Source organism: Oncorhynchus masou, chromosome 25 (assembly GCF_036934945.1).
Source record: "Oncorhynchus masou masou isolate Uvic2021 chromosome 25, UVic_Omas_1.1, whole genome shotgun sequence".
NCBI lineage: Eukaryota > Metazoa > Chordata > Actinopteri > Salmoniformes > Salmonidae > Oncorhynchus > Oncorhynchus masou.
This window is the reverse complement of record NC_088236.1, coordinates 18,320,900-18,348,363: the sequence shown is the minus strand read 5'-3', so window position 1 is coordinate 18,348,363 and position 27,464 is coordinate 18,320,900. Positions and strand designations below refer to the sequence as shown.

Below are 27,464 nucleotides of genomic sequence, written 5' to 3'. Positions count from 1 at the left end.
CAGCTGCTGAAAAATGAGCTCCTGTATATATTGAGATTTAAATGTTTTTTTAGAGTGAAGTACATACAAAAAAAAATCTAAAGAAAACCGCAAGACTCAATAGAAGACAAAATAAGCAACAAACCAAAGACAGGCTTTTGAAAAAGTAACTATTTTTCATAAAATTGTACAGTTATCTTAGCTAGCTGAATTGCTAGCTGAATTGTTTACCTGTTGCTAAGCAGTTGCTAGGGACTCTCCTGGAAGAAGCTAGCTAGCTATCAAAGAATAACAAAAAAAATCTCTAGTTAACAGAAAAAAGGAAGACAAAATAAGGACAAAATAAGGACAGAAGAAAAAGGAAAAGAAAAAAGGACAACAAAGTGAAACAGTCCTCTAAAGAAACAAGAGACCATAATACAAGAAACATTGCTTCTATTGCAACATTGTAGCAAACATCACCAGCGTTGCTATGGAAATTGTTTACCCACCAGACATCCAAACAGAGAAAGCTAAGAAAAGTTTCAAAGGTTTGTTGATGGGACAGAACCATGAATGCCTGTTTGCAGATCTTACCAGTTACAAAACCAGAGCAAATTTAATTTGTAATACCAATCGAGGGAACATATGGAAAAAGTTTATTTGCAACCATTTCCCTTTCTCAAAAAAGAGGGGCATCAGCCAAGGATGTCAGATCAGCATTTTTGAAGAAGCTGACCAGTGCAACACATATCAAAGAGTAAACTTATATAATAATGGAACTGTATTGATACAAGGCAATGATTCAAGCCTCCAGGCTTTTGAGAATAGGTTTGCTACCCTAAAAGCAGACGCTGAAATCGTCTCAGAAACTGAGGAAAAAGTCAAGGAGGGAGATGGAGAAAAGCAGACCCCAATGGTCTCTGTGACCCAGCAGGAAGCCCTCAGTGTCCCTCTACCTACCTCACCTGCAGCAGACAGAGTCAAGGACATGTCAATTTCAATAAGAACACCTGCTATGCAACATTTCCACAACACCCTCTCTCTAGTCAAAGCAGAGGTCATAGAACTCAGAGAGAACAAGCTTCAAGAGGAGGACACTGTCCAGAAACTGAAAGAAGAGATGAAACAGTTCAGGGAGGAGAGCAGAGCATCTATTGCTAAATTAGAAAGCAGAATGGACAAGCTGAGTCAGACAAATGATGACCTCAGAGACCATCTGAGCACAACAAGAAAGGAGCTAGTACGAAAAGAGAGGTACATTGACACCCTCAACCGGCAGCGAGTCATTGTGTCCTCTGTATCTAGAGAACATGTCCACCAGCTTGGCATAACACAATCAGAACCTGAGACCAACATGGCCTCCACCACATGACACTGCACCAGCCTGCCCCAGCCCAGGTCAACTTACCAGCCTCCCAGTCTGCTCCAGCCCAGGTCAACTTACCAGCCTCCCAGTCTGCTCCAGCCCAGGTCAACTTACCAGCCTCCCAGTCTGCTCCAGCCCAGGTCAACTTACCAGCCTCCCAGTCTGCTCCAGCCCAGGTCAACTTACCAGCCTCCCAGTCTGCTCCAGCCCAGGTCAACTTACCAGCCTCCCAGTCTGCTCCAGCCCAGGCTACCAGCCTCCCAGTCTGCTCCAGCCCAGGTCAACTTACCAGCCTCCCAGTCTGCTCCAGCCCAGGTCAACTTACCAGCCTCCCAGTCTGCTCCAGCCCAGGTCAACTTACCAGCCTCCCAGTCTGCTCCAGCCCAGGTCAACTTACCAGCCTCCCAGTCTGCTCCAGCCCAGGTACCAGCCTCCCAGTCTGCTCCAGCCCAGGTCAACTTACCAGCCTCCCAGTCTGCTCCAGCCCAGGTCAACTTACCAGCCTCCCAGTCTGCTCCAGCCCAGGTCAACTTACCAGCCTCCCAGTCTGCTCCAGCCCAGGTCAACTTACCAGCCTCCCAGTCTGCTCCAGCCCAGGTCAACTTACCAGCCTCCCAGTCTGCTCCAGCCCAGGTCAACCTACCAGCCTCCCAGTCTGCTCCAGCCCAGGTCAGCCTACCAGCCTCTCAGTCTGCTCCAGCCCAGGTCAACTTACCAGCCTCCCAGTCTGCGCCACCCAGAAAATCACCCACAACTGCAATCCTAATTGATTCAAATGGGAAGTTCTTAGTCCAGGAAAGATTATTCCCTAGACACAAGGTGTATAAGTTCTGGTGTCCTACAGCTGAGAGTGCAATGCAGCTACTCAGTCAGACCAAGATTGACACCCCTGACAACATCATCATCCACACTGGCACAAACTACCTTCATGCTAAAGGTGAAAATGTATCTGGGGCAGTGAGAAGAGTGGCAGAATGGGCACAGGCTATGTTCCCTACAACCAATATAGTTGTGTCCACCCTCCTACCAAGAAAAGACTTCCCAGGAAAGTTGATCGACAAAATAAATCAACAGATCACTGTGGTCTGTGCCTCACTGCTCAACGTCAGAACGGCTTACCACCCCACTCTGACATGTCAACACTTATATGATAATGTACATCTTGATCCGGACAGTATCAGAACCTTTGCCAAGGACCTAAAAGATGCAACACTTGGCAGGGACCCACACACCCATCACCCCAGCAACAAAGGTCCCCCGCCCCACCTTCTGAAACAACAGTACCTCAACCATCCCGAGGAGAAAAGAGCCAGCCACAGCTTATTACAGCACAGCTATACTAGACCAGGCCCAACACAGCACATATTTACCAGACCCGCCTCAGGACAGCACGACTAGACCTGTCCCATCACAACACAGCTCTACTAGACCCGTCCCATCACAACACAGCTCTACTAGACCCGTCCCATCACAACACAGCTCTACTAGACCCGTCCCATCACAACACAGCTCTACTAGACCCGTCCCATCACAACACAGCTCTACTAGACCCGTCCCATCACAACACAGCTCTACTAGACCCGTCCCATCACAACACAGCTCTACTAGACCCGTCCCATCACAACACAGCTCTACTAGACCCGTCCCATCACAACACAGCTCTACTAGACCCGTCCCATCACAACACAGCTCTACTAGACCCGTCCCATCACAACACAGCTCTACTAGACCCGTCCCATCACAACACAGCTCTACTAGACCCGTCCCATCACAACACAGCTCTACTAGACCCGTCCCATCACAACACAGCTCTACTAGACCCGTCCCATCACAACACAGCTCTACTAGACCCAGCCCATCACAGCTCTGACCACTACTCCAGGGTCAGACAGAACACTACCCTTCAGGGAAGTAGACCACATGATGCAGTCCACACCTTGTATCAGTCAGATCATCAGTCTACATATGCTGAGGTAACCTCTGGCAGAAGACCCCTAGAACAATCAGATATAGGAGAGGTGCGCCAACTACTGCAACTAATATGCAGACTACTGAGCTAGACAGTCCCTCTAATTCACACACGGGCACACACACAAGGTTGCAGATTGCATTGTACTTATTTTATGTGCAATCTTATTCCATTCTTATTAATTTGTTTACAACTATTCTTCATTTTATTGAAACCGGTATTATAATAATAATTCTGTGTGAGTATATATATATTTTTTATTTTGTTTTTTTCAATGTATTTTACTCAAACCAGTGAATATCACTTATTATAAATGAGATCATTAACTATCAGCTCTTGGAATATCCAGGGCCTATACTCTTCTCATTTTGGTTATAAAACAACAAATCCAGAATTGCTTAAAAACATCAAGGGACAGGACATCATAATCCTACTGGAAATATGGTGTCGTGGAGACATAGATACTCAGTGTCCCTCAGGCTATAGAGAAAGTTTACTACCATCAATCAAACATAAGCATGTTAAACGGGGCCGAGACTCAGGTGGAATCATCATTTGGCATAAGCAGGACTAAGCGCTGGATGAAATTAAAAAAGGTACCACTCACATTTGGCTAAAACTTAACAAAGGTACAATCTATTGTGACAATGATGTATACATATGTGCAGCTTATGCTCCTCCTTCAGATTCATCATATTATGATGATCAGTTTTTTGACAATCTCCAGACAGAAATCATTACATTTCAGGCACAGGGTAAAGTGCTTCTTTGTGGAGATTTCAATGCAAGAACAGGTTCTGAGCCTGACTACACTGATGCGGGAGGTAACCACCACATATTTGGACACCCCTCCTTATACAGTAGCCCTATTATAAATAATAGAAACAGTCCTGACCAAATACTGAACAAAAATGGAAAGGAGTTAGTACATCTCTGTCGAGCCTTAGGCCTGTATATGCTTAATGGTAGAATCAGAGGGGACTCTTTAGGTCAGTTTACTTACTGCTCAGCTCTTGGGACAAGTGTAGTCGATTATGCCATCACTGACATTGGCCCCTCTTGCATTAGTGCATTCACTGTCAGACCACAGACACCCTTGTCAGATCACAGTCAGATCAACGTGTTTCTGAAGAAATTAACCAGCAATATTCATTCAAAAAAACAGCCCAATAAACTCTACAACATAAACCAATCGTACAGATGGGATCCAAACAGTGCAGAGAGATTCATTGAAACATTGAACTCAAATGAAATGATGAACTCTATACAATTTTTCAATAACTCACGGTACCAAAACCATAAAGATGGTGTCAATTCAGCTACTCAAAACATCAACTGCATATTCCAAAAAGCAGCATCAAAAGCAAATTTGAGAAAACCAAAGAAATGCAACATCAGAAGCAAAAATCAAAATGTTTCTGACAAATGGTTTGATAATGAATGTAAAACAATTAGAAAACACCTGAGACAAATGTCAAACAAAAAACATAAGCAGCAAAACAACCCAGAGCTACGATATGAATTACTTTGAAACTCTGAAACAGTATAAACAAACACTGAAAAGCAAGAAATTGAATTATACCAACAGGACACTTGATGAAATTGAAAACGCAATTGACCAAAATCAGTTCTGGGACATGTGGAACAATTTAAGCACAACAAAGCCACAAGAATTAGCAAGATGTAGGAATTTGGAAAACTTATTTTGATAATCTATACAAAAACATCCCACAAAAAGACTTGAACATCCTTGAATCAGTAATTAAAAACAACCAAAATCCATTAGATTACCCAATAACCCAACAAGAACTAAATGAAAAGCTAAAATCTATTAAATCAAAGAAGGCTTGTGGTCTAAACATCAGAAATGAAATGCTGAAAAACAGCACACCTGAGTTGCAAAATGCTGTGCTTAAATTGTTCAACATGGTTTTAACTTCTGTCTGCTTCCCTGATGTCTGGAACCAGGGGCTCATCTCCCCTATCCACAAAGGTGGAGACAAATCAGACCCCAATAATTATAGGGGAATTTGCGTAAACAGTAACTTGGGAAAGATTTTCTGTAGCATTTTGAATTCAAGTATTCAAACCTTTCTTCAAGAAAAAAATGTAACAAGTAAATGTCAAATTGGCTTTCTCCCTAACCATCGCACTACTGACCATATATACACACCTTACACACTAATTAATAAACACGTCCACCAAAAAAAAGAGGGCAAAATCTTTGCTTGCTTTATTGACTTTAAAAAAGCATTTGATTCAATTTGGCACAAAGGGCTATTCTACAAAATTCTACAAAGTGGGCTTGTTGGTAAGGTATATGACTTAATAAAATGTATGTACACAGAAAACAAGTGTGCAATAAAAATCAAAAAAACAAAGAACAGAATTTTTATCACAATGTCGAGGTTGCAGTTTGAGTCCAAATCTTTTCAACATTTTTATCAATGAATTAGCAGACATGTTGGACCAATCTCCAGCCCCAGGACTCACACTATTTGACACAGAGGTGAAATACCTACTATATGCTGATGACTTGGTACTTCTATCACCAACCAAAGAAGGTCTTCAATAGAACATTAATATTCTGGAGCAATATCGCCATAATTGGGCCCTGGCAGTAAATTTCCCAAAAACTAAAATCATGATTTCCCCCCCCAAAAAAAACAGATGTCAGAAACACAAATATAAATTCACCCTAAAAAACACCTTAATTGAACACACAAAAAATTACACCTACCTTGGTCTGACCATATCTGCATCGGGAAACTTTAATATGGCAGTGAATGCACTCAAAGAAAAAGCCCGCAGAGCAATGTATGCAATAAAAATGAAATTATTCAAAATCAACATCCCAATTAGAATTTGGACTAAAATATTTGACAGTGTAATCCTACCACTAGCTCTTTATGGAAGTGAGGTTTGGGGGCCACTCAATAAACTGGACTTTAAAATGTGGGACAACATCCAATTGAAGCCCTACATGCAGAATTCTGTCGGAAAATCCTACAAGTCCAGAGAAATACACCAACTAATGCATGTAGGGCAGAATTGGGCCGTTTTCCAGTAATAATGAAAATACAGAAAAGATCATTAAAATGTTGGCTACATCTGAATTCAAGTCCAAATTCCAGTCTGCAATTTAAATCACTTCAAACCCAAGAGCTGAGCCCAGAAACAAGCCCTCTCAGTCAGCGGGTGTTGGACCTCACCAACCAAGCTGACACCAGCACTGCTTCAAAAGAAAGAATTCCAATAAGCAAAATCATGAAACAATCAAAGGAATCATATTTACAACATTGGAAAAATGAAACAAAATCCCAAAGCCGACTAAATTGCTATCTGACCCTAAACAGAGAATATGAATTGGCTGATTATCTCTACTCTGTCAGAGATACGAAGCAGAGACAGATCCTTACCAAGTACAGGCTGAGTGACCACCGATTGGCAACAGAAACCGGCAGACATAAAAAGACATGGCTACCCAAAGAGGAGCGTGTATGTGGTCACTGCATGACAGGGGAGGTAGAGACAGAGATGCACTTTCTCCTTTACTGTGATAAATATTCCTCACAAAGAGATTCATTATTCACAGAAATGACTACACATATTCCAAATTTTTACAAATTGAACCCAGAGGAAAAACTAAGAATACTCATGGGCGAAGGAGCAATGGCTCCTCTTGCAGCCAAATATGTATTTTCTGCCATAACCTGAGGGACACTGAATAATAACATCTGCATAGTAAGCAGTAACTTACTTATTATTGCTATTATTGTTATTACTATTGCTGTTTATCATTCCAAATGCGGGTGGTAATGGTAGTGATAACAGTTTTGTGATGGTAGTAGTAGTCGTAGTAATGATGATTGTAGTTGTAGTACTGATATAAAGGAGAAGATGACCGTTATTTAGTTATAAGTCAGTTATAGTTTCATTTTTCATAATTTGATTTTATATTTATTACATTTCTACTATTGACTGTTACCATTTTATTGTTATTATTTTTGTATTTAATTTTGTAATATTTGCTATCATTTATAATTTTGTTACAATGTATATTGTATACATTGATGCTTTGGCAATATTGGCACTGTTTTTCATGCCAATAAAGCAGCTTGAATTTGAATTTGAGAGAGAGAGAGAGAGAGGCAGAGAGAGAGAGAGAGGCAGAGAGAGAGAGAGAGGCAGAGAGAGAGAGGCAGAGAGAGAGGCAGAGAGAGGCAGAGAGGCAGAAGAGAGAGGCAGAGAGGAGAGCAGAGAGAGGCAGAGAGAGAGGCAGAGAGAGGCAGAGAGGCAGAGAGAGAGGCAGAGAGGAGAGGCAGAGAGCGACAGGCAGAGAGGCAGAGAGGCAGAGAGAGAGGCAGAGAGGCAGAGAGAGAGAGGCAGAGAGAGGCAGAGAGGCAGAGAGGCAGAGAGAGAGAGAGAGGCAGAGAGAGTGGCAGTGGAGAGAGAGAGGCAGAGAGGCAGAGAGAGAGAGAGAGAGAGGCAGAGAGCAGAGGAGAGCAGAGGCAGAGAGAGAGGCAGAGAGAGAGAGAGGCAGAGAGAGAGAGAGAGAGAGAGAGAGAGAGAGGCAGAGAGAGAGAGAGAGAGAGAGAGGCAGAGAGAGAGAGAGAGAGAGAGAGAGAGGCAGAGAGAGAGAGAGGCAGAGAGAGAGAGAGAGTGGCAGAGAGAGAGAGAGTGGCAGAGAGAGAGAGAGAGAGAGTGGCAGAGAGAGAGAGAGAGAGTGGCAGAGAGAGAGAGAGTGGCAGAGAGAGAGAGTGGCAGAGAGAGAGAGAGAGAGAGGCAGAGAGAGAGAGAGGCAGAGAGAGAGAGGCAGAGTGGCAGAGAGAGAGCAGAGAGAGGCAGAGAGAGAGAGGCAGAGAGAGAGAGGCAGAGGCAGAGCAGAGAGAGGCAGAGAGGCAGAGAGAGGCAGAGAGGAGAGAGAGGCAGAGAGAGAGAGGCAGAGAGGCAGAGAGGCAGCAGAGAGAGAGAGAGGCAGAGAGAGAGAGAGAGAGGCAGAGAGAGAGAGGCAGAGGCAGAGAGAGAGAGATAGAGAGAGGCAGAGAGAGGCAGAGAGAGAGAGAGGCATAGAGAGAGAGAGGCAGAGAGAGAGAGGAGAGAGGCATAGAGAGAGAGAGAGGCAGAGAGAGAGGCAGAGAGAGAGGCAGAGAGAGAGAGGCAGAGAGAGAGAGAGAGAGAGAGTGGCAGAGAGAGAGAGAGAGAGAGAGTGGCAGAGAGAGAGAGAGAGAGAGTGGCAGAGAGAGAGAGAGAGAGAGTGGCAGAGAGAGAGAGGAGAGAGAGTGGCAGAGAGTGGCAGAGAGAGAGAGAGTGGCAGAGAGAGAGAGAGAGAGAGTGGAGAGAGAGAGAGAGTGGCAGAGAGAGAGAGAGTGGCAGAGAGAGAGTGGCAGAGTGGCAGAGAGAGAGAGTGGCAGAGAGAGAGAGAGTGGCAGAGAGAGAGAGAGAGTGGCAGAGAGAGAGAGAGAGTGGCAGAGAGAGAGAGAGAGTGGCAGGCAGAGAGAGAGAGAGGCAGAGAGAGAGAGAGAGAGGCAGAGAGAGAGAGAGAGAGGCAGAGAGAGGCAGAGAGAGGCAGAGAGAGAGAGAGGCAGAGAGGAGAGAGGCAGAGAGAGAGGCAGAGGAGAGAGAGAGGCAGAGAGAGAGAGAGAGAGAGAGGCAGAGAGAGAGAGAGAGAGGCAGAGAGAGCAGAGAGGCAGAGAGAGGCAGAGAGGCAGAGAGAGAGCAGAGAGAGAGGCAGAGAGAGAGAGAGAGAGGAGAGGCAGAGAGAGAGGCAGAGAGAGGCAGAGAGAGGCAGAGAGAGGAGAGAGAGAGAGAGGAGAGAGAGAGAGAGAGAGGCAGAGAGAGAGAGAGAGAGAGAGGCATAGAGAGAGAGAGAGAGAGGCAGAGAGAGAGAGGCAGAGAGGCAGAGAGAGATAGAGAGAGGCAGAGAGAGAGAGAGAGGCAGAGAGGCAGAGAGAGATAGAGAGAGAGAGAGAGAGGCAGAGAGAGAGAGAGAGGCAGAGAGAGAGAGGCAGAGAGAGAGAGAGAGAGAGAGAGAGGGGCAGAGAGAGAGAGAGAGGCAGAGGCAGAGAGAGAGGCAGAGAGAGAGAGAGAGGCAGAGAGAGGCAGAGAGAGAGGCAGAGAGAGAGAGAGGCAGAGAGAGAGAGAGGCAGAGAGAGAGAGAGAGGCAGAGAGAGAGAGAGAGAGAGAGAGAGCAGAGAGAGAGAGAGAGAGGCAGCAGAGAGAGAGAGAGGCAGAGAGAGAGAGAGGCAGAGAGAGAGAGAGGCAGAGGAGAGAGAGAGGCAGAGAGAGGCAGAGAGAGGCAGAGAGAGGCAGAGAGGAGAGAGAGGAGAGAGGCAGAGAGAGAGGCAGCAGAGAGAGAGAGAGGCAGGAGAGAGGAGAGAGAGAGAGAGAGTGGCAGAGAGAGCAGAGAGAGAGGCAGAGAGGCAGAGAGAGAGGCAGAGAGGAGAGAGAGAGAGAGAGAGAGAGGCAGAGAGAGAGAGAGGCAGAGAGGCAGAGAGAGAGAGAGGAGAGAGGCAGAGAGAGAGAGGCAGAGAGAGGCAGAGAGGCAGAGAGAGGCAGAGAGAGCAGAGAGGCAGAGAGAGGCAGAGAGAGAGAGAGAGGAGAGAGGCAGAGAGAGAGGCAGAGAGAGAGGCAGAGAGAGAGAGGGCAGAGAGAGGGGCAGAGAGAGAGAGGGGCAGAGAGAGAGAGAGGGGCAGAGAGAGAGAGAGGCAAAGAGAGAGAGAGGCAGAGAGAGAGAGAGGAGGCAGAGAGAGAGAGAGGAGAGAGAGGCAGAGAGAGAGAGGCAGAGAGAGAGAGGCAGAGAGAGAGAGAGAGAGGCAGAGAGAGAGGCAGAGAGAGGCAGAGAGAGGCAGAGAGAGGCAGAGGGAGAGAGGCAGAGAGAGAGAGAGGCAGAGAGAGAGAGAGGCAGAGAGAGAGAGAGGCAGAGAGAGAGAGAGGCAGAGAGAGAGAGGCAGAGAGAGGCAGAGGGAGAGAGGCAGAGAGAGAGAGAGAGGCAGAGAGAGAGAGGCAGAGAGAGAGAGGCAGGGGCATTTTAGAGTGCTGGGAAGAGGACAAGTTTGATCACGACTCTCCTCTCAACAACCTCAGACCTGTCAAGGAACGAGAGAAATGAACTCATTTCCTTTCCATAGAAACTTTACATGTGTATATTTGTGTGCTTGCATGCTGGTCTGTATTTTGATTTAGATTGAAGTTTTTAATAGTTTATTTCTTCTCACGTTAGTCTATAAATCCTCATCTTAACCCTCTGCAACCCCTGGGCAACTATCCCCCTATTCTAACTCCTAAGGGGTGGCTGAGTCCACCTCATGACAGCTCATATGATTGACATAAAGACCCATCAAACGCAGAGCAGAAGAGAGAAGTATCACGTGTGTAACATAATTCCAGACAAAAACCCACAACAGTTATTGTTAAGTTGGTGTTGTGCTGTGTAGCGAACTCTGTAACTACTATGGTGTTCAATGGAATTACTCTTCACATGGAAGCTGTAAGACACACACAAAACAATAACTGAGTGGTAGTAAAAGCAACTTGCCAAATTCTGTTCTAATTACATCACTATGGCAGTAACTGTGGGGTTACATATACAGTAGTGGAGTTACTATACAGTAATGTGTTAAGTGTGGCTCAGAAATCTGCCAACTCAAGCAAAGATCTGAATGGAGGATAATCTGGAAAGCACTTGAGAAGAGCTTAGATCACACTATAGAAGAGATGAATATCTATAAATCACCTCTCTACAAAGTGGAGAGGAGAGCATGTTCCCCTTAAATCACATCATATTGTTACAGCAATATCCACAGTCAATGCAACAGCCTCCAGCCTTATCCCAAACAAGTCTGAGATAAGAGTCAAAGAAATAAACAGGATGTTTTATCACCACAGAAGGCCATCCAATGACTATCGTAGACGAGAGGCTGCATTATAGAAATATGTCATCCAGATCTGTATCTTTATTCATTTCTATGGGCTGTATGCTGGGGCAATATGAGGGCATGGTTTGAAAGCTGAGCAGTGCAGGTGTTTCTCAGGGAGGGCTGTAGAGTGGAACCTGTGCAGACGACAGCATATCTGATCATATATCCGGCTGCTTTAGTGTGCAACATACCGCAGCAGACTAAAATGAAAATGCCCAGAAAACGTGAACTGTTGTGCTACCATGTGTTTTGTAAACGCTATCTTTACCAGATGGTTCAAGACATCATAGCTTCTGTTGTGTTTAGTGTGAGGAGTGAATCAGGACAAACATCCTAATTCTCCCTCACTTCTTTTAGTGAACCGCAGACATTTTAATGCTTGGGAATCAAGGCTGCACTTCTCCTTCCATAATATATATTCTCTTTCCCTTCCTTAGCATGGAGCCAAATGAAACAAATCAATTCAAATGTATGCATGCCTCGGTCCCAACTCCCAGGGATGCTGCATTATGGAGCAGTCAGGCCAGCAACAGGCTGTTGTCCCTACCAGCAGTCAGACTATTACACTACACGCTGTTACTCCTGAAGCAGTAAGCCATTTTAATGCTGCAATACATGTTTCAATCAATCACTTTGTGCATGTTGTTATTATATTTTACAATACTTGTAAAAAAAAAAGTATTGATTTGGGGGTGTTTTGTATTTTGGCAAAAATATATTTGAGGATACATCTTGCCTGTCCCTAACAGTAAGACAGTTTTACTACCCAACTCTGCAATGTGTCATTTCAGCCTAATGAACAACCCGTAGCCTACTTCCCCAAGCTGAACCCCTGTACAGTCTGTACCAAGTACGCAGTCTAACACCACATTACCTGCCTCCAACCTCACAACACTGGATGCTTCACACATTTGAAACAGAAAAGTGTAGGTCTCTAGATGACTGTTAGTAGAAATATAAACACGCTGAATTGGAAGTAGACTTACCCCGCTAAATACTCAACATGTAAGAGGGAAGTTCACAAAATGGCGCATTCCGGAAACAAGAACCTACAGCCTGTACAGACTACTGGCAGTTACTGGTTTCTGACAACTCTTCCTCTAGAAGAGTTAACCACAAGCTCTTGCAAGACTCAAAGACACTCTTACACAACACCAAAGTGACTCCTAGCCCCCACCCCAAGACACTTCGGGTAGATGTAAAAGGATTGGATAGGTATAAGCAAAATGGTGGAACAATATGGTGAAACGTGGAGCCATCATCCTTAATACCCATCAAATGGTTTTAGGTCCCTACATGAAGTAGGTAAGGGAAGTGACCAGGGATTGATTAGGTACGGAGCAGCAGTAAGTTCAAATGAAGTAAAACACATGTCTACAGGAAGTGACATCAACAAGGCCTCCTCCAATCAGCTTTTATGTTTCTTGAGATAGTGTACTCTTGCTTGTTTGTGTGGTTCTGACAATAGTGGGCATACACAGACAAGCATAACACAAACACACACGTGATCCATCATTTGGGAAATGACTTACAAAAGACAATACGCATCATTATAAGTCCTACAAATAGAGAGATGAATCATACAAATAATCATCGCACACATCTGCCTGCAGCTCCACTGATCTCCTCCACAATGGTGCACCATGGGAAAATATAATTTGATTATGGTATTAAATAAACTCTTTCCCGCATCGCAAATCCATAGAGATAACAGATTTGCCAGTATAAGCTGGAAGGTAAGCAGGCCGTCCCATCCCTCTACAGTAGCCTGGGCCCTGACCCATTTCCCAAGCAGGCTAAAGATTAACCATAATAACTAGGGGATGGGCCAACTCTCCCTCCTCTGGCCTAGTCAGCTGACTAGCAGCAGAGAGAGAAATATCTAAGGGCTCAAGCCTACAGTCAGTGAGTCAGACAGTCAGAGACACAAAGACTTGGCGCCTAAAGCCTGACGAATATAGAGAGGTATTAGTGCACTCAAAACAAGACAGAGAGACAGACAGATCAAATCAAAGTTTATTTGTCACGTGCGCCGAACAGATGTAGAGCTTACAGTTAAATGCTTACTTACAGGCTTTAACCAATAGTGCAAAAAAGGTATTAGGTGAACAATAGGTAAGTAAAGAAATAAAAACAACAGTAAAAAGACAGTGAAAAACAGTAGCGAGGCCATATACAGTAGCGAGGCCATATACAGACACCGGTTCGTCAGGCTGATTGAGGTAGTATGTACATGTAGATATGGTTAAAGTTACTATGCATATATGATGAACAGAGAGTAGCAGTAGCATAAAATAGGGGTGGGTGGTGGGTGGGACACAATGTAGATTAGCCAGGTTAGATTAGCCAGGTTAGCCAATGTGCGGGAGCAGAGGTTGGTCGGGCCAATTGCGGTAGTATGTACATGAATGCATAGTTAAAGTGACTATGCATACATGATAAACAGAGAGTAGCAGCAGTGTAAAAGAGGGGTTGGAGGAGGTTGGGGTGTGGCACACAATGCAAATAGTCCGGGTAGCCATTTGATTACCTGTTCAGGAGTTTTATGGCTTGGGGGTAAAAACAGTTGAGAAGCCTTTTTGTCCAAGACTTGGCACTCCGGTACCGCTTGCCATGCGGTAGTAGAGAGAACAGTCTATGACTGGGGTGGCTGGGGTCTGTGACAATTTTTAGGGCCTTCCTCTGACACCGCCTGGTGTAGAGGTCCTGGAGGTCCAGTGATGCAACCAGTTAGGGCCTTCCCCTGACACCGCCTGGTGTAGAGGTCCTGGAGGTCCAGTGATGCAACCAGTTAGGGCCTTCCCCTGACACCGCCTGGTGTAGAGGTCCTGGAGGTCCAGTGATGCAACCAGTTAGGGCCTTCCCCTGACACCGCCTGGTGTAGAGGTCCTGGAGGTCCAGTGATGCAACCAGTTAGGGTCTTCCCCTGACACCGCCTGGTGTAGAGGTCCTGGAGGTCCAGTGATGCAACCAGTTAGGGTTCCCCTGACACCCCTGGTTAGGGTCTTCCCCTGACACACCAGTTAGGGTCTTCCCCTGACACCGCCTGGTGTAGAGGTCCTGGAGGTCCAGTGATGCAACCAGTTAGGGTCTTCCGCCTGACACCGCCTGGTGTAGAGGTCCTGGAGGTCCAGTGATGCAACCAGTTAGGTCTTCCCCAGGTCCTGGGAGGTCCAGTGATGCAACCAGTTAGGGTCTTCCTCTGACACCGCCTGGTGTAGAGGTCCTGGAGGTCCAGTGATGCAACCAGTTAGGGCCTCCCCTGACACCGCCTGGTGTAGAGGTCCTGGAGGTCCAGTGATGTCCAGTTAGGGCCTTCCCCTGACACCGCCTGGTGTAGAGGTCCTGGAGGTCCAGTGATGCAACCAGTTAGGGTCTTCCCCTGACACCGTAGGTCCTGTCCAGTGAGAAGTCCTGGAGGTCCAGTGGTGCAACCAGTTAGGGTCTTCCCTGACACCGCCTGGTGTAGAGGTCCTGGAGGTCCAGTGATGCAACCAGTTAGGATGCAACCAGTCCTGGAGGTCCTTCCAGTTAGTGGACCAGTTAGGACATTCCCCTGACACCGCCTAGTGTAGAAGTCCTGGAGGTCCAGTGATGCAACCAGTTAGGGTCTTCCTCTGACACCGCCTGGTGTAGAGGTCCTGGAGGTCCAGTGATGCAACCAGTTAAGGTCTTCCTCTGACACCGCCTGGTGTGAGGTCCTGGAGGTCCAGTGATGCAACCAGTTAGGGTCTTCCTCTGACACCACCTGGTGTAGAGGTCCTGGAGGTCCAGTGATGCAACCAGTTAGGGTCTTCCTCTGACACCGCCTGGTGTAGAGGTCCTGGAGGTCCAGTGATGCAACCAGTTAGGGTCTTCCTCTGACACCGCCTGGTGTAGAGGTCCTGGAGATCCAGTGGTGCAACCAGTCAGGATGCTCTCAACGTTGCAGCTGTCAAACCTTTTGAGGATCTGAGGACCCATGCCAAATCATTTTAGTTTCCTGAGGGGGAATAGGCTTTGTCGTGCCCTCTTTAAGATGGTCTTGGTGTGTTTGGACCATTCTAGTTTGTTGGTGATGTGGACACCAAGGAAATTGAAGCTCTGAACCTGCTCCACTACAGCCCCGTCAATGAGAATGGGGGCGTGCTCAGTCTGTAGTCACCAATCATCTCCTTAGTCTTGGTTACGTTGAAGGTTAGGTTGTTAATCTGGCACCACCCGGCCAGGTCTCTGACCTCCTCCCTATAGGCTGTCTCGTCGTTGTCGGTTATCAGGCCACTGTTGTGTAGTCTGCAAACTTAATGATGGTGTTGGAGTCGTGCCTGACCATGCAGTCGTGGGTGAACAGGCAGTACAGGAGGAGACTGAGCACGCACCCTTGGGGGGCTCAAGTGTTGAGGATCAGCGTGGCAGATGTGTTGCTACCTAACATCACCACCTGGTGGCGGCCCGTCAGGAAGTCCAGGATCCAGTTGCAGAGGGAGATGTTTAGTCCCAGGATCCTTAGCTTAGTGATGAGCTTTGAGGATACTATGGTGTTGAACGCTGAGCTGTAGTAAATTAATAGCATTCTCACATACAGTGGGGCAAAAAAGTATTTAGTCAGCCACCAATTGTCAAGTTCTTCCACTTAAAAAGATGAGGCCTGTAATTTTCATCATAGGTACCCTTCAACTATGACAGACAAAATGAGAAGAAAAAAAATTCCAGAAAATCACATTGTAGGATTTCTAATGAATTTATTTGCAAATTATGGTGGAAAATAAGTATTTTTTTAGTACAACATGCTGTGGGAAAGTCTCAGTCAGAATCCTTCTCCTAAAGGGGCGTTAAATAGTATACCATTGTGCTATTTCCCTCTACCCATGAAAGGGTCTAGTTAGTTGTACAGTAGTACTGCAACTCACCACGGTGGAGCAAGTGGAGACTGATGCATTGGAGCTGTGGCGACTGTGTTGCTTGGAGACCTGGGGGGACCCATAGTTCCCACCGAAGTGTCTCCTGATCTCAGCAGACGAGTGTCTGAAACAGAGGAGAGGAGAAACTGAGGTGTATGACAAAACAGATATTATCAAAATTGATGGATCGAATCCCCGAGCTGACAAGGTAAAAATCTGTCGTTCTGCCCCTGAGCAAGGCAGTTAATCGACATCCACCTATTTGGCACCTGGGGAACATTGGGTTATGGCAGCCCCCCCCCCCCCCCCTCAGAGGGGTTGGGTTAAATGCGGAAGACACATTTCAGTTGAATGCATTCAGTTGTACAACTGATTAGGTGCCCCATTTCCTTTCCCTTTTGGAGGGGCAGAATGACAGTCATTTTGGTAAGGGTTAATGTTGGTCACTGATTGAATAAAAACATCCTGCATAATAGTCATTTACTGGATATCAGTGTCATTCACACTACTAAGCAACGTGTGTGGAAGAAGGAGGGGAGAGGTTCTACAGCAGGGTTCCCCAGCTTGCGACCCGCTGGGACCGAATTTGGCCCGCAGGTTATAAATATTTATAAATCAGCCCTGAATGCTGATTGGCTGACTGTCATGGCATATCAGACTGTATACCATGGGTATGACAAAACATTTAATTTTCCTGCTCCAATTACATTGGTAACCAGTTTATAATAGCAATAAGGCACCTCTGGGGTTTGTTATTTATGGCCAACAAACCAGGGCTAAGGGCTGTGTCCGTGACGCGTTGTGCCTAAGAACAGCCATTAACCGTTGTATATTGGCCACATACCACACCTCCTCGGACCTTATTGCATATATATATATATGCATGCATGCAATAAGGTCCGAGGGGGTGTGATATATATATATATATATTTATTTTTTTATCTTTTGCTTTCATTGTTGGACATTAAAAAAAACAAGTGATTCTTATTTCTAAAATGTGTTTCCCACGCATAGAGAGACACGTGATCATATACATATGTAAACAAGGTTTGAATAGATTATGTGTTAGTCAAATATTATATCTGTTTGGGATTCTTGCGGTCAATTTATTTGTAATTCTGATCCAGCCCTCCCGACCATCCCCTCAAGAAAAGAAAAATTGTCCTGTGCCTGAATCTAGTTGATGATCCCTGTTCTAGAGTCATTCACACTACTAAGTAGGAGGCGGGAGAGAGAGGAGGGAGGGAGAGAACAAAGGAGAGAGAGAACGAAGGAGAGAGAGAGGACGAAGGAGAGAGAGGAGGAGGGAGTAGGGGGAGAGAGGACGAAGGAGAGAGAGGAGGGAAGAGGGAGATAGAGGAGGAAGGGAGAGAGAGGACAAAGGAGAGAGGACGGACGAGGGAGATGACGGACGAGAGAGATGACGGACGAGAGAGATGACGGACGAGAGAGAGGACGGACGAGAGAGATGACGGAAGAGAGAGGACGAAGGAGATGACGGAAGAGAGGGGACGAAGGAGATGACAGAAGAGAGAGGACGAAGGAGATGACGGAAGAGAGAGGGCGAACGGAGAGAGGGCGAACGGAGAGAGGACGGAAGAGAGAGGGCGAACGGAGAGAGGACGGAAGAGAGAGGACGGAAGAGAGAGAGGACAGAAGAGAGAGAGGACGGACGAGAGAGAGGATTGACGAGAGAGAGGACGAAGGAGAGAGGACGAAGGAGATGACGGAAGAGAGAGGACGAAGGAGATGACGGAAGAGAGAGGACGAAGGAGATGACGGAAGAGAGAGGACGAAGGAGATGACGGAAGAGAGAGGACGAAGGAGATGACGGAAGAGAGAGGACGAAGGAGATGACGGAAGAGAGGGCGAAGAGAGACTCTGCCAAACCGGAATGACGGATCAAAGAAGATCTTACGAAGGAGATGGACGGAAGAGAGAGGGCGAAGGAGATGCGGAGAGAGAGGGCGAAGGAGATGACGGAAAGAGAGGGCGAAGGAGATGACGGAAGAGAGAGGGCGAAGGAGATGGCGGAAGAGAGAGGGACGAAGGAGATGACGGAAGAAGAGGACGAAGGAGATGACGGAAGAGAGAGGACGAAGGAGATGACGGAAGAGAGAGGACGAAGGAGATGACGGAAGAGAGAGGGCGAACGGAGAGAGGACGGAAGAGAGAGGGCGAACGGAGAGAGGACGGAAGAGAGAGAGGACGGAAGAGAGAGAGGACGGAAGAGAGAGAGGACGGAAGAGAGGACGATGGAGAGAGAGGAGGAGGGAGTAGGGGGAGAGAGGACGAAGGAGAGAGAGGAGGGAGATAGAGGAAGAAGGGAGAGAGAGGACGAACGAGAGGACGGAAGAGAGGACGAACGAGAGAGGACGGACGAGGGAGATGACGGACGAGGGAGATGACGGACGAGGGAGATGACGGACGAAGGACAGAGGACGAAGGACAGAGGACGGAAGAGAGAGGACGAAGGAGATGACGGAAGAGAGAGGACGAAGGAGATGACGGAAGAGAGAGGACGAAGGAGATGACGGAAGAGAGAGGACGAACTGAGAGAGGGCGGAAGAGAGAGATGACGGAAGAGAGAGGACGAAGGAGATGACGGAAGAGAGAGGACGAAGGAGATGACGGAAGAGAGAGGACGAACGGAGAGAGGGCGGAAGAGAGAGATGACGGAAGAGAGAGAGGACGGACGAGAGAGAGGACGGACGAGAGAGAGGACGGAAGAGAGAGAGGCCCGAAGAGAGAGAGGACGGAAGAGAGAGAGGACGGAAGAGAGAGAGGACAGAAGAGAGAGGACGGAAGAGAGAGATGACGGAAGAGAGAGATGACGGAAGAGAGAGATGACGGAAGAGAGAGATGACGGAAGAGAGAGATGACGGAAGAGAGGACGATGGAGAGAGAGGAGGAGGGAGTAGGGGGAGAGAGGACGAAGGAGAGAGAGGAGGGAAGAGGGAGATAGAGGAAGAAGGGAGAGAGAGGACAAAGGAGAGAAGACGAACGAGAGGACGGAAGAGAGGACGAACGAGAGAGGACAGACGAGGGAGATGACGGACGAGGGAGATGACGGACGAGAGAGATGACGGACGAAGGACAGAGGACGAAGGACAGAGGACTAAGGACAGAGGACGAAGGACAGAGGACAAAGGACAGAGGACTAAGGACAGAGGACGAAGGACAGAGGACAAAGGACAGAGGACGAAGGACAGAGGACGAAGGACAGAGGACGAAGGACAGAGGACGAAGGACGAAGGAGATGACGGAAGAGAGAGGACGAAGGAGATGACGGAAGAGAGAGAGGACGGAAGAGAGAGAGGACGGAAGAGAGAGAGGACGGAAGAGAGAGAGGACGGAAGAGAGAGAGGACGGAAGAGAGAGAGGACGGACGAGAGAGAGGACGGACGAGAGAGAGGACGGACGAGAGAGAGGACGGACGAGAGAGAGGACGGACGAGAGTTCCTGGACGAGAGAGAGGACGGACGAGAGAGAGGACGGACGAGAGAGAGGACGGACGAGAGAGAGGACGGACGAGAGAGAGGACGGACGAGAGAGGACGGACGAGAGAGAGGACGGACGAGAGAGAGGACGGACGAGAGAGAGGACGGACGAGAGAGAGGACGGACGAGAGAGAGGACGGACGAGAGAGAGGACGGACGAGGGAGATGACGGACAGAGAGATGACGGACGAGAGAGATGACGGACGAGAAGATGACGGACGAAGAGATGACGGACGAGAGAGATGATCCAGACGAAAGGAGATGACGGACACAAGAGAGCCGGACGAAGAAGATGACGGACGAGAGAGATGACGGACGAGAGAGATGACGGACGAGAGAGATGACGGACGAGAGAGATGACGGACGAGAGAGAGGACGGACGAGAGAGAGGACGGACGAGAGAGAGGACGGACGAGAGAGAGGACGGACGAGAGAGAGGACGGACGAGAGAGAGGACGGACAAGAGAGAGGACGGAAGAGAGAGAGGACGGAAGAGAGAGAGGACGGAAGAGAGAGAGGACGGAAGAGAGAGAGGACGGAAGAGAGAGAGGACGGAAGAGAGAGAGGACGGAAGAGAGAGAGGACGGAAGAGAGAGAGGACGGAAGAGAGAGAGGACGGAAGAGAGAGAGGACGGAAGAGAGAGAGGACGGAAGAGAGAGAGGACGGACGAGAGAGATGACGGACGAGAGAGATGACGGACGAGAGAGATGACGGACGAGAGAGGACAATGGAGAGAGGAGAAGAGAGAGAACCGTCAGCTTCAATAAAACCCTTGTCTTTGTGGGTAGTAATGTGTAATTGGTACTCCTTGGCTACTAGATCAGCCCTTTGTTTTCCCTTAAAGACTAGAATGGGTGCTGTACAAAGACTCTGCCAAACCAGCAGCCATGCAAACGGATCAGGCGGAAAATCTTACAGACAGTAGAATGGAGCGAGAGAGAGAAGAGAGAGAAGTTTGTTTGTGTGTGCGTGTGCAAGGGGAGAGATAAGGTGGGGGGGTGTCTCTTGGTGTCTTAGAAAATAAGAAAACCACCGTCAGAGAGCCCGGCCGACAGAGAGACAGGCAGAGAGAAAGAGAGACAGAAATAGATCAAGCATCCTAATTTGAATCATATCTCATCGTTCTATGAGATGCTCCACTACTCTGGTTATAGAGCCATTAATCCACCATGTCATTGGTCCCCTACCAACGGGTACACAATACACTTTCTTCTGTCCTACTCTGGTTATAGAGCCATTAATCCACCATGTCATTGGTCCCCTACCAACGGGTACACAATACACTTTCTTCTGTCCTACTCTGCTATAAAGAAAATGCATGAAAAGTCCCTCAGTAGCAAAACTGTGTGAAGTGTGTGTGTGTGTGGCACAACAGGGCTGTATTGTGTGGAGTTGGGAGCCTTTGAGGGGCACTGCCAAATGGGTCAGTGTCCCTGCTTCTCCTCCAGTCTCCATGCTGTTCATGCCAAATGGGTCAGTGTCCCTGCTTCTCCTCCAGTCCCCATGCTGTCCATGTGCTGCTGCTCTCTGTGTTCATTAAGTCATGGTAGTCATTGTTTAGGATGGATCTGCCACTGAAGATTCCCTCCACCCGTTCCCCAACCAACACAATGATGTGGGCATCTTAACTCCAGGACTGCCATGTGATACTAGCCAACAGGACCTGCCAGTCTGAAAGCAGTCTGTAGTTTCATTTCAGTCTCGCACCATTTATACAGGTTTTCACCCACACCATTTTTGTCAACTTAACTCGTGAATGGAGTGTGAATTCGGTACCACTGTGTGGTGCATGTGGCTCTGGGCTGTGGCTCTTTTAACTGGTTGAACTTTGCTCTATGTTCATTGGCATACTGCTCTCCTCTCGACTGCCTGCGACCTGCCCAGGTCCTGACCTTCAGAGCCATGTGGCTGCAGCTTCTCCTAACCCGCTCAGTGAGACTAGGCAGTGTGTGAGTGGGCTCCTGGTAAAAGGATTGTTCACCCATATTACAGGAGGTATGGCATAAAACACAAACTCTCCACTGGGACGGTGGTGTTGCCAGGAGAGTTGCATAATACAAGGGCCATCACTCAAGAATACCTCTAGTATGCTCCACACCTTCATGTATGGCTAAGGAATGCGAGTCTAGACCAAAACACATGCTTGAGTCTTCTGACTCAACTTAAGGATAGAATATGTGCTGTGGTGTGGTGGGTGTGCTGTGGTGGGTGTGCTGTGGTGTGGTTGGTGGGTGTACTGTGGTGTGGTGGGTGTGCTGTGGTGTGGTGGGTGTGCTGTGGTGTGGTGTGGTGGGTGTACTGTGCTGTGGTGTGGTGGGTGTACTGTGCTGTGCTGTGGTGTGGTGGGTGTGCTGTGGTGTGGTGTGGTGTGGTGGGTGTGCTGTGCTGTGGTGTGGTGGGTGTACTGTGCTGTGCTGTGGTGTGGTGGGTGTGCTGTGCTGTGGTGGGTGTGCTGTGGTGTGGTGGGTGTGCTGTGGTGTGGTTGGTGGGTGTACTGTGGTGTGGTGGGTGTGCTGTGGTGTGGTGGGTGTGCTGTGGTGTGGTGTGGTGGGTGTACTGTGCTGTGGTGTGGTGGGTGTACTGTGCTGTGGTGTGGTGGGTGTGCTGTGGTGGGTGTGCTGTGGTGTGGTGTGGTTGGTGCGTGTGCCGTGGTGTGCTGTGGTGTAGTTGGTGAGCTGTGGTGTAGTCGGTATGCTGGGGTGTAGTCAAGGTGTGCTAGGGAGTGTAGTCGGTGTGCTGGGGTGTAGTCGGTGTGCTGGGGTGTAGTCGGTGTGCTGGGGTGTAGTCGGTGTGCTGGGGTGTAGTCGGTGTGCTGGGGTGTAGTCGGTGTGCTGGGGTGTAGTCGGTGTGCTGGGGTGAAGTCGGTGTGCTGGGGTGAAGTCGGTGTGCTGGGGTGAAGTCGGTGTGCTGGGGTGTAGTCGGTGTGAAGTTGGTGTGCTGGGGTGAAGTTGGTGTGCTGGGGTGAAGTTGGTATGCTGGGGTGAAGTTGGTATGCTGGGGTGTGGTTGGTGGGTGTACTGTGGTGTGGTGGGTGTGCTGTGCTGTGGTGTGGTGGGTGTACTGTGCTGTGGTGTGGTGGGTGTGCTGTGCTGTGGTGTGGTGGGTGTGCTGTGGTGGGTGTGCTGTGGTGTGGTGTGGTTGGTGCGTGTGCCGTGGTGTGCTGTGGTGTAGTTGGTGAGCTGTGGTGTAGTCGGTATGCTGGGGTGTAGTCAAGGTGTGCTAGGGAGTGTAGTCGGTGTGCTGGGGTGTAGTCGGTGTGCTGGGGTGTAGTCGGTGTGCTGGGGTGTAGTCGGTGTGCTGGGGTGTAGTCGGTGTACTGTGGTGTGGTGGGTGTGCTGTGGTGTGGTGGGTGTGCTGTGGTGTGGTGGGTGTGCTGTGGTGGGTGTGCTGTGGTGTGGTGTGGTTGGTGCGTGTGCCGTGGTGTGCTGTGGTGTAGTTGGTGAGCTGTGGTGTAGTCGGTATGCTGGGGTGTAGTCAAGGTGTGCTAGGGAGTGTAGTCGGTGTGCTGGGGTGTAGTCGGTGTGCTGGGGTGTAGTCGGTATGCTGGGGTGTAGTCGGTGTGCTGGGGTGTAGTCGGTGTGCTGGGGTGTAGTCGGTGTGCTGGGGTGTAGTCGGTGTGCTGGGGTGTAGTCGTGTGCTGGGGTGTAGTCGGTGTGAAGTTGGTGTGCTGGGGTGAAGTCGGTGTGCTGGGGTGAAGTCGGTGTGCTGGGGTGAAGTTGGTGTGCTGGGGTGAAGTTGGTGTATTGAGCTTTACTCAAGGGCATAAAGTCAGTTATATAGTCAATAAAACAATCTCAGAGTTCAACAGCCTGAGACAGACTTGAAAGACACAGCCTTTATACAGCAGTAGGCTACCCACAACCACTCTGCCAACACATGGCATCCATTTCTCTCATTATTACACATGATAAAAACAGTAGGCAGACAACTCTTATAAGGCACACTCACTAACTCCATACACAACTCCTGCAATACACACAACCACTCAATAACTCCATACACAACTGCTTCCACACACACACATGCCCAATCACTAACGCCATACACAACTCCTGAACACACACACACACACACACACTCACTAACTCCATACACAACTCCTGCCACACAGACACACCCAATCACTAATGCTATACACAACTCCTGCCACACACACACACACCCAATCACTAACGCCATACACAACTCCTGCCACACACACACAACCCCAATCAAACGTCATACACAACTGCTACCACACACACACACACTCACTAACGCCATACAAAACTCCTGCCACACACACACACCCAATCACGAACGCCATACACAACTCCTGTCACACACACACACACACACACACTCACTAAAGCCATACAAAACTCCTGCCACACACACACACCCACCCACTCACTCCCTAACACCATACACAACTCCTGCCACACACACACTCACTAACGCCAAACACAACTCCTGTGACACACACACACTCACGCCATACACAACTCCTGTCACACACACACACCCACTAACGCCATACACAACTCCTGCCACACACACACACTCACTAACACCATACACAACTCCTGCCACACACACACACTCACTACCTCTATACACAACTCCTAACTCTATACACAACTCCTGCCACACACACACACTAACTACCTCCATACACAACTCCTAACTCTATACACAACTCCTGCCACACACACACACTCACTACCTCCATACACAACTCCTAACTCTATACACATCTCCTGCCACACCCACCCACTCAGTAACTCCATACACAACTCCTGCCACACACACTCCCTAACGCCATACACAACTCCTGCCAAACACACTCACTAACTCCATACACAAATGCTTCCACACACACACCCACTCACTAAACTCCATACACAACTCCTGCCACACACACACCTCCACTCACTAACGCCATACACAACTAATGCCACACACACTCACTAACGCCATACACAGTTCCTGCCACACACACACACCCAATCACGAAATCTATACACAACTCCTGTCACACACACACACACTCACTAACGCCATACAAAACTCCTGCCACACACACACACCCACTCACTCCCTAACGCCATACACAACTCCTGCCACACACACACTCACTAACGCCATACACAACTCCTGCCACACACACCCACCCACTAACGCCATACACAACTCCTGTCACACACACACACTCACGCCATACAGAACTCCTGCCACACACACACACACCATACACAACTCCTGCCACACGCACACACCCACTCACTCAGTAACTCCATACACAACTCCTGCCACACACACACACACTAACGCCTTACACAACTCCTGCCACACACACACACACTCACTAACGCCATACACAACTCCTGCCACACACACACACACTCACTAACGCCATACACAACTCCTGCCACACACACACACACACACACACACACACACACACACACACACACACACACACACATATATAATCACTCACTAATGCCATACACAAATCCTGCCACACACACCCACTCACGCCATACACAACACCTGCCACCCATCCACTCAGTAACTCCATACACAACTCCTGCCACACAAACACACCCAATCACTAACTCCAGTCACACACACACACCCACCCACTCAATAACGCCATACACAACTCCTGCCACACACACACTCACTAACTCCATACACAACTGCTTCCACACACACACACAACTCCTGCCACACTCACACACCCACTCACTAAACTCCATACACAACTCCTGCCACACACACATACACACTCACTAACTCCATACACAACTCCTGCCACACACACACTCACTAACTCCATACACAACTCCTGCCACACACACACAAACTCCATACAAAACTCCTGCCACACACACACCCCCACTCACTAACACCATATACAACTAATGCCACACACACACACACTCACTAACTCCATACACAGTTCCTGCCACACACACACACCCAATCACGAAATCCATACATAACTCCTGTCACACACACACACTTACTAACGCCATACACAACTCCTGCACACACACACACACACACACCCACCACTCACTCACGCCATACACAACTCCTGCCACACGCACACTCACTAACGCCATACACAACTCCTGCCACACAAACCCACCCACTAACGCCATACACAACTCCTGTCACACACACTCACGCCATACACAACTCCTGCCACACACACACACCCACGCCATACACAACTCCTGCCACACACACACACCCACGCCATACACAACTCCTGCCACACACACACACCCACCCACCCACTCAGTAACTCCATACACAACTTCTGCCACACACACACACTAACTCCATACACAACATCTGCCACACACACACACTCACTAAAGCCATACACAACTCCTGCCACACACACCCACCCACTAACGCCATACACAACTCCTGCCACACACACACATAACCACTCACTAATGCCATACACAAATCCTGCCACACACACCCACTCACTAACGTCATACACAACACCTGCCACCCACCCACCCACTCAGTAACTCCATACACAACTCCTGCCACACACACACACACTAACTCCATACACAACTCCTGCCACACAAACACACCCAATCACTAACTCCTGACACACACACACACTCACTCACTCACTAACGCCATACACAACTCCTGCCACACACACCCACCCACTCACTAACTCCATACACAACTCCTGCCACACACACACTAACTCCAGTCACACACACACACACACACCCACCCACCCACTAACGCCATACACAACTCCTGCCACACACACACACACACACCCACCCACTCACTCCCTAACGCCATACAAAACTCCTGCCACACACACACCCTCACTCACTCACACCACACACAACTCCTGCCACACTCACACACCCACTCACTAAACTCCATACACAACTCCTGCCACACACACATACACACTCACTAACCCCATACACAACTCCTGCCACACACACACTCACTAACTCCATACACAACTCCTGCCACACACACACAAACTCCATACAAAACTCCTGCCACACACACACCCCCACTCACTAATACCATATACAACTAATGCCACACACACACACACTCACTAACTCCATACACAGTTCCTGCCACACACACACACCCAATCACGAAATCCATACATAACTCCTGTCACACACACACACTTACTAACGCCATACACAACTCCTGCCACACACACACACACACACCCACCCACTCACTCACGCCATACACAACTCCTGCCACACGCACACTCACTAACGCCATACACAACTCCTGCCACACAAACCCACCCACTAACGCCATACACAACTCCTGTCACACACACTCACGCCATACACAACTCCTGCCACACACACACACCCACGCCATACACAACTCCTGCCACACACACACACCCACGCCATACACAACTCCTGCCACACACACACACCCACCCACTCAGTAACTCCATACACAACTTCTGCCACACACACACACTAACTCCATACACAACATCTGCCACACACACACACTCACTAAAGCCATACACAACTCCTGCCACACACACCCACCCACTAACGCCATACACAACTCCTGCCACACACACCCACCCACTAACGCCATACACAACTCCTGCCACACACACACATAACCACTCACTAATGCCATACACAAATCCTGCCACACACACCCACTCACTAACGTCATACACAACTCCTGCCACCCACCCACCCACCCACTCAGTAACTCCATACACAACTCCTGCCACACACACACACACTAACTCCATACACAACTCCTGCCACACAAACACACCCAATCACTAACTCCTGACACACACACACACTCACTCACGAACGCCATAC

At 48.5% G+C, this 27,464-nt stretch overlaps 1 protein-coding gene across 4 annotated transcripts in view; it reads right to left on the bottom strand.

The window, feature by feature from the left end:
* The window catches only part of LOC135513864 (dedicator of cytokinesis protein 8-like), a 137,392-nt gene that overhangs the window by 98,107 nt on the left and 11,821 nt on the right, over nucleotides 1–27,464 (bottom strand). For 2 of the 4 annotated variants that reach the window (XM_064936837.1, XM_064936838.1), the window contains exon 2: nucleotides 16,105–16,219. The exons of 1 other annotated variant lie outside the window; for it this stretch is intronic. In XM_064936837.1, the coding sequence (XP_064792909.1) occupies nucleotides 16,105–16,219 (115 nt within the window). Of the gene's footprint in view, nucleotides 1–12,201; nucleotides 12,307–16,104; nucleotides 16,220–27,464 lie in introns of those variants that run through there. One more of the 4 variants, XM_064936840.1, reaches the window with a different exon arrangement.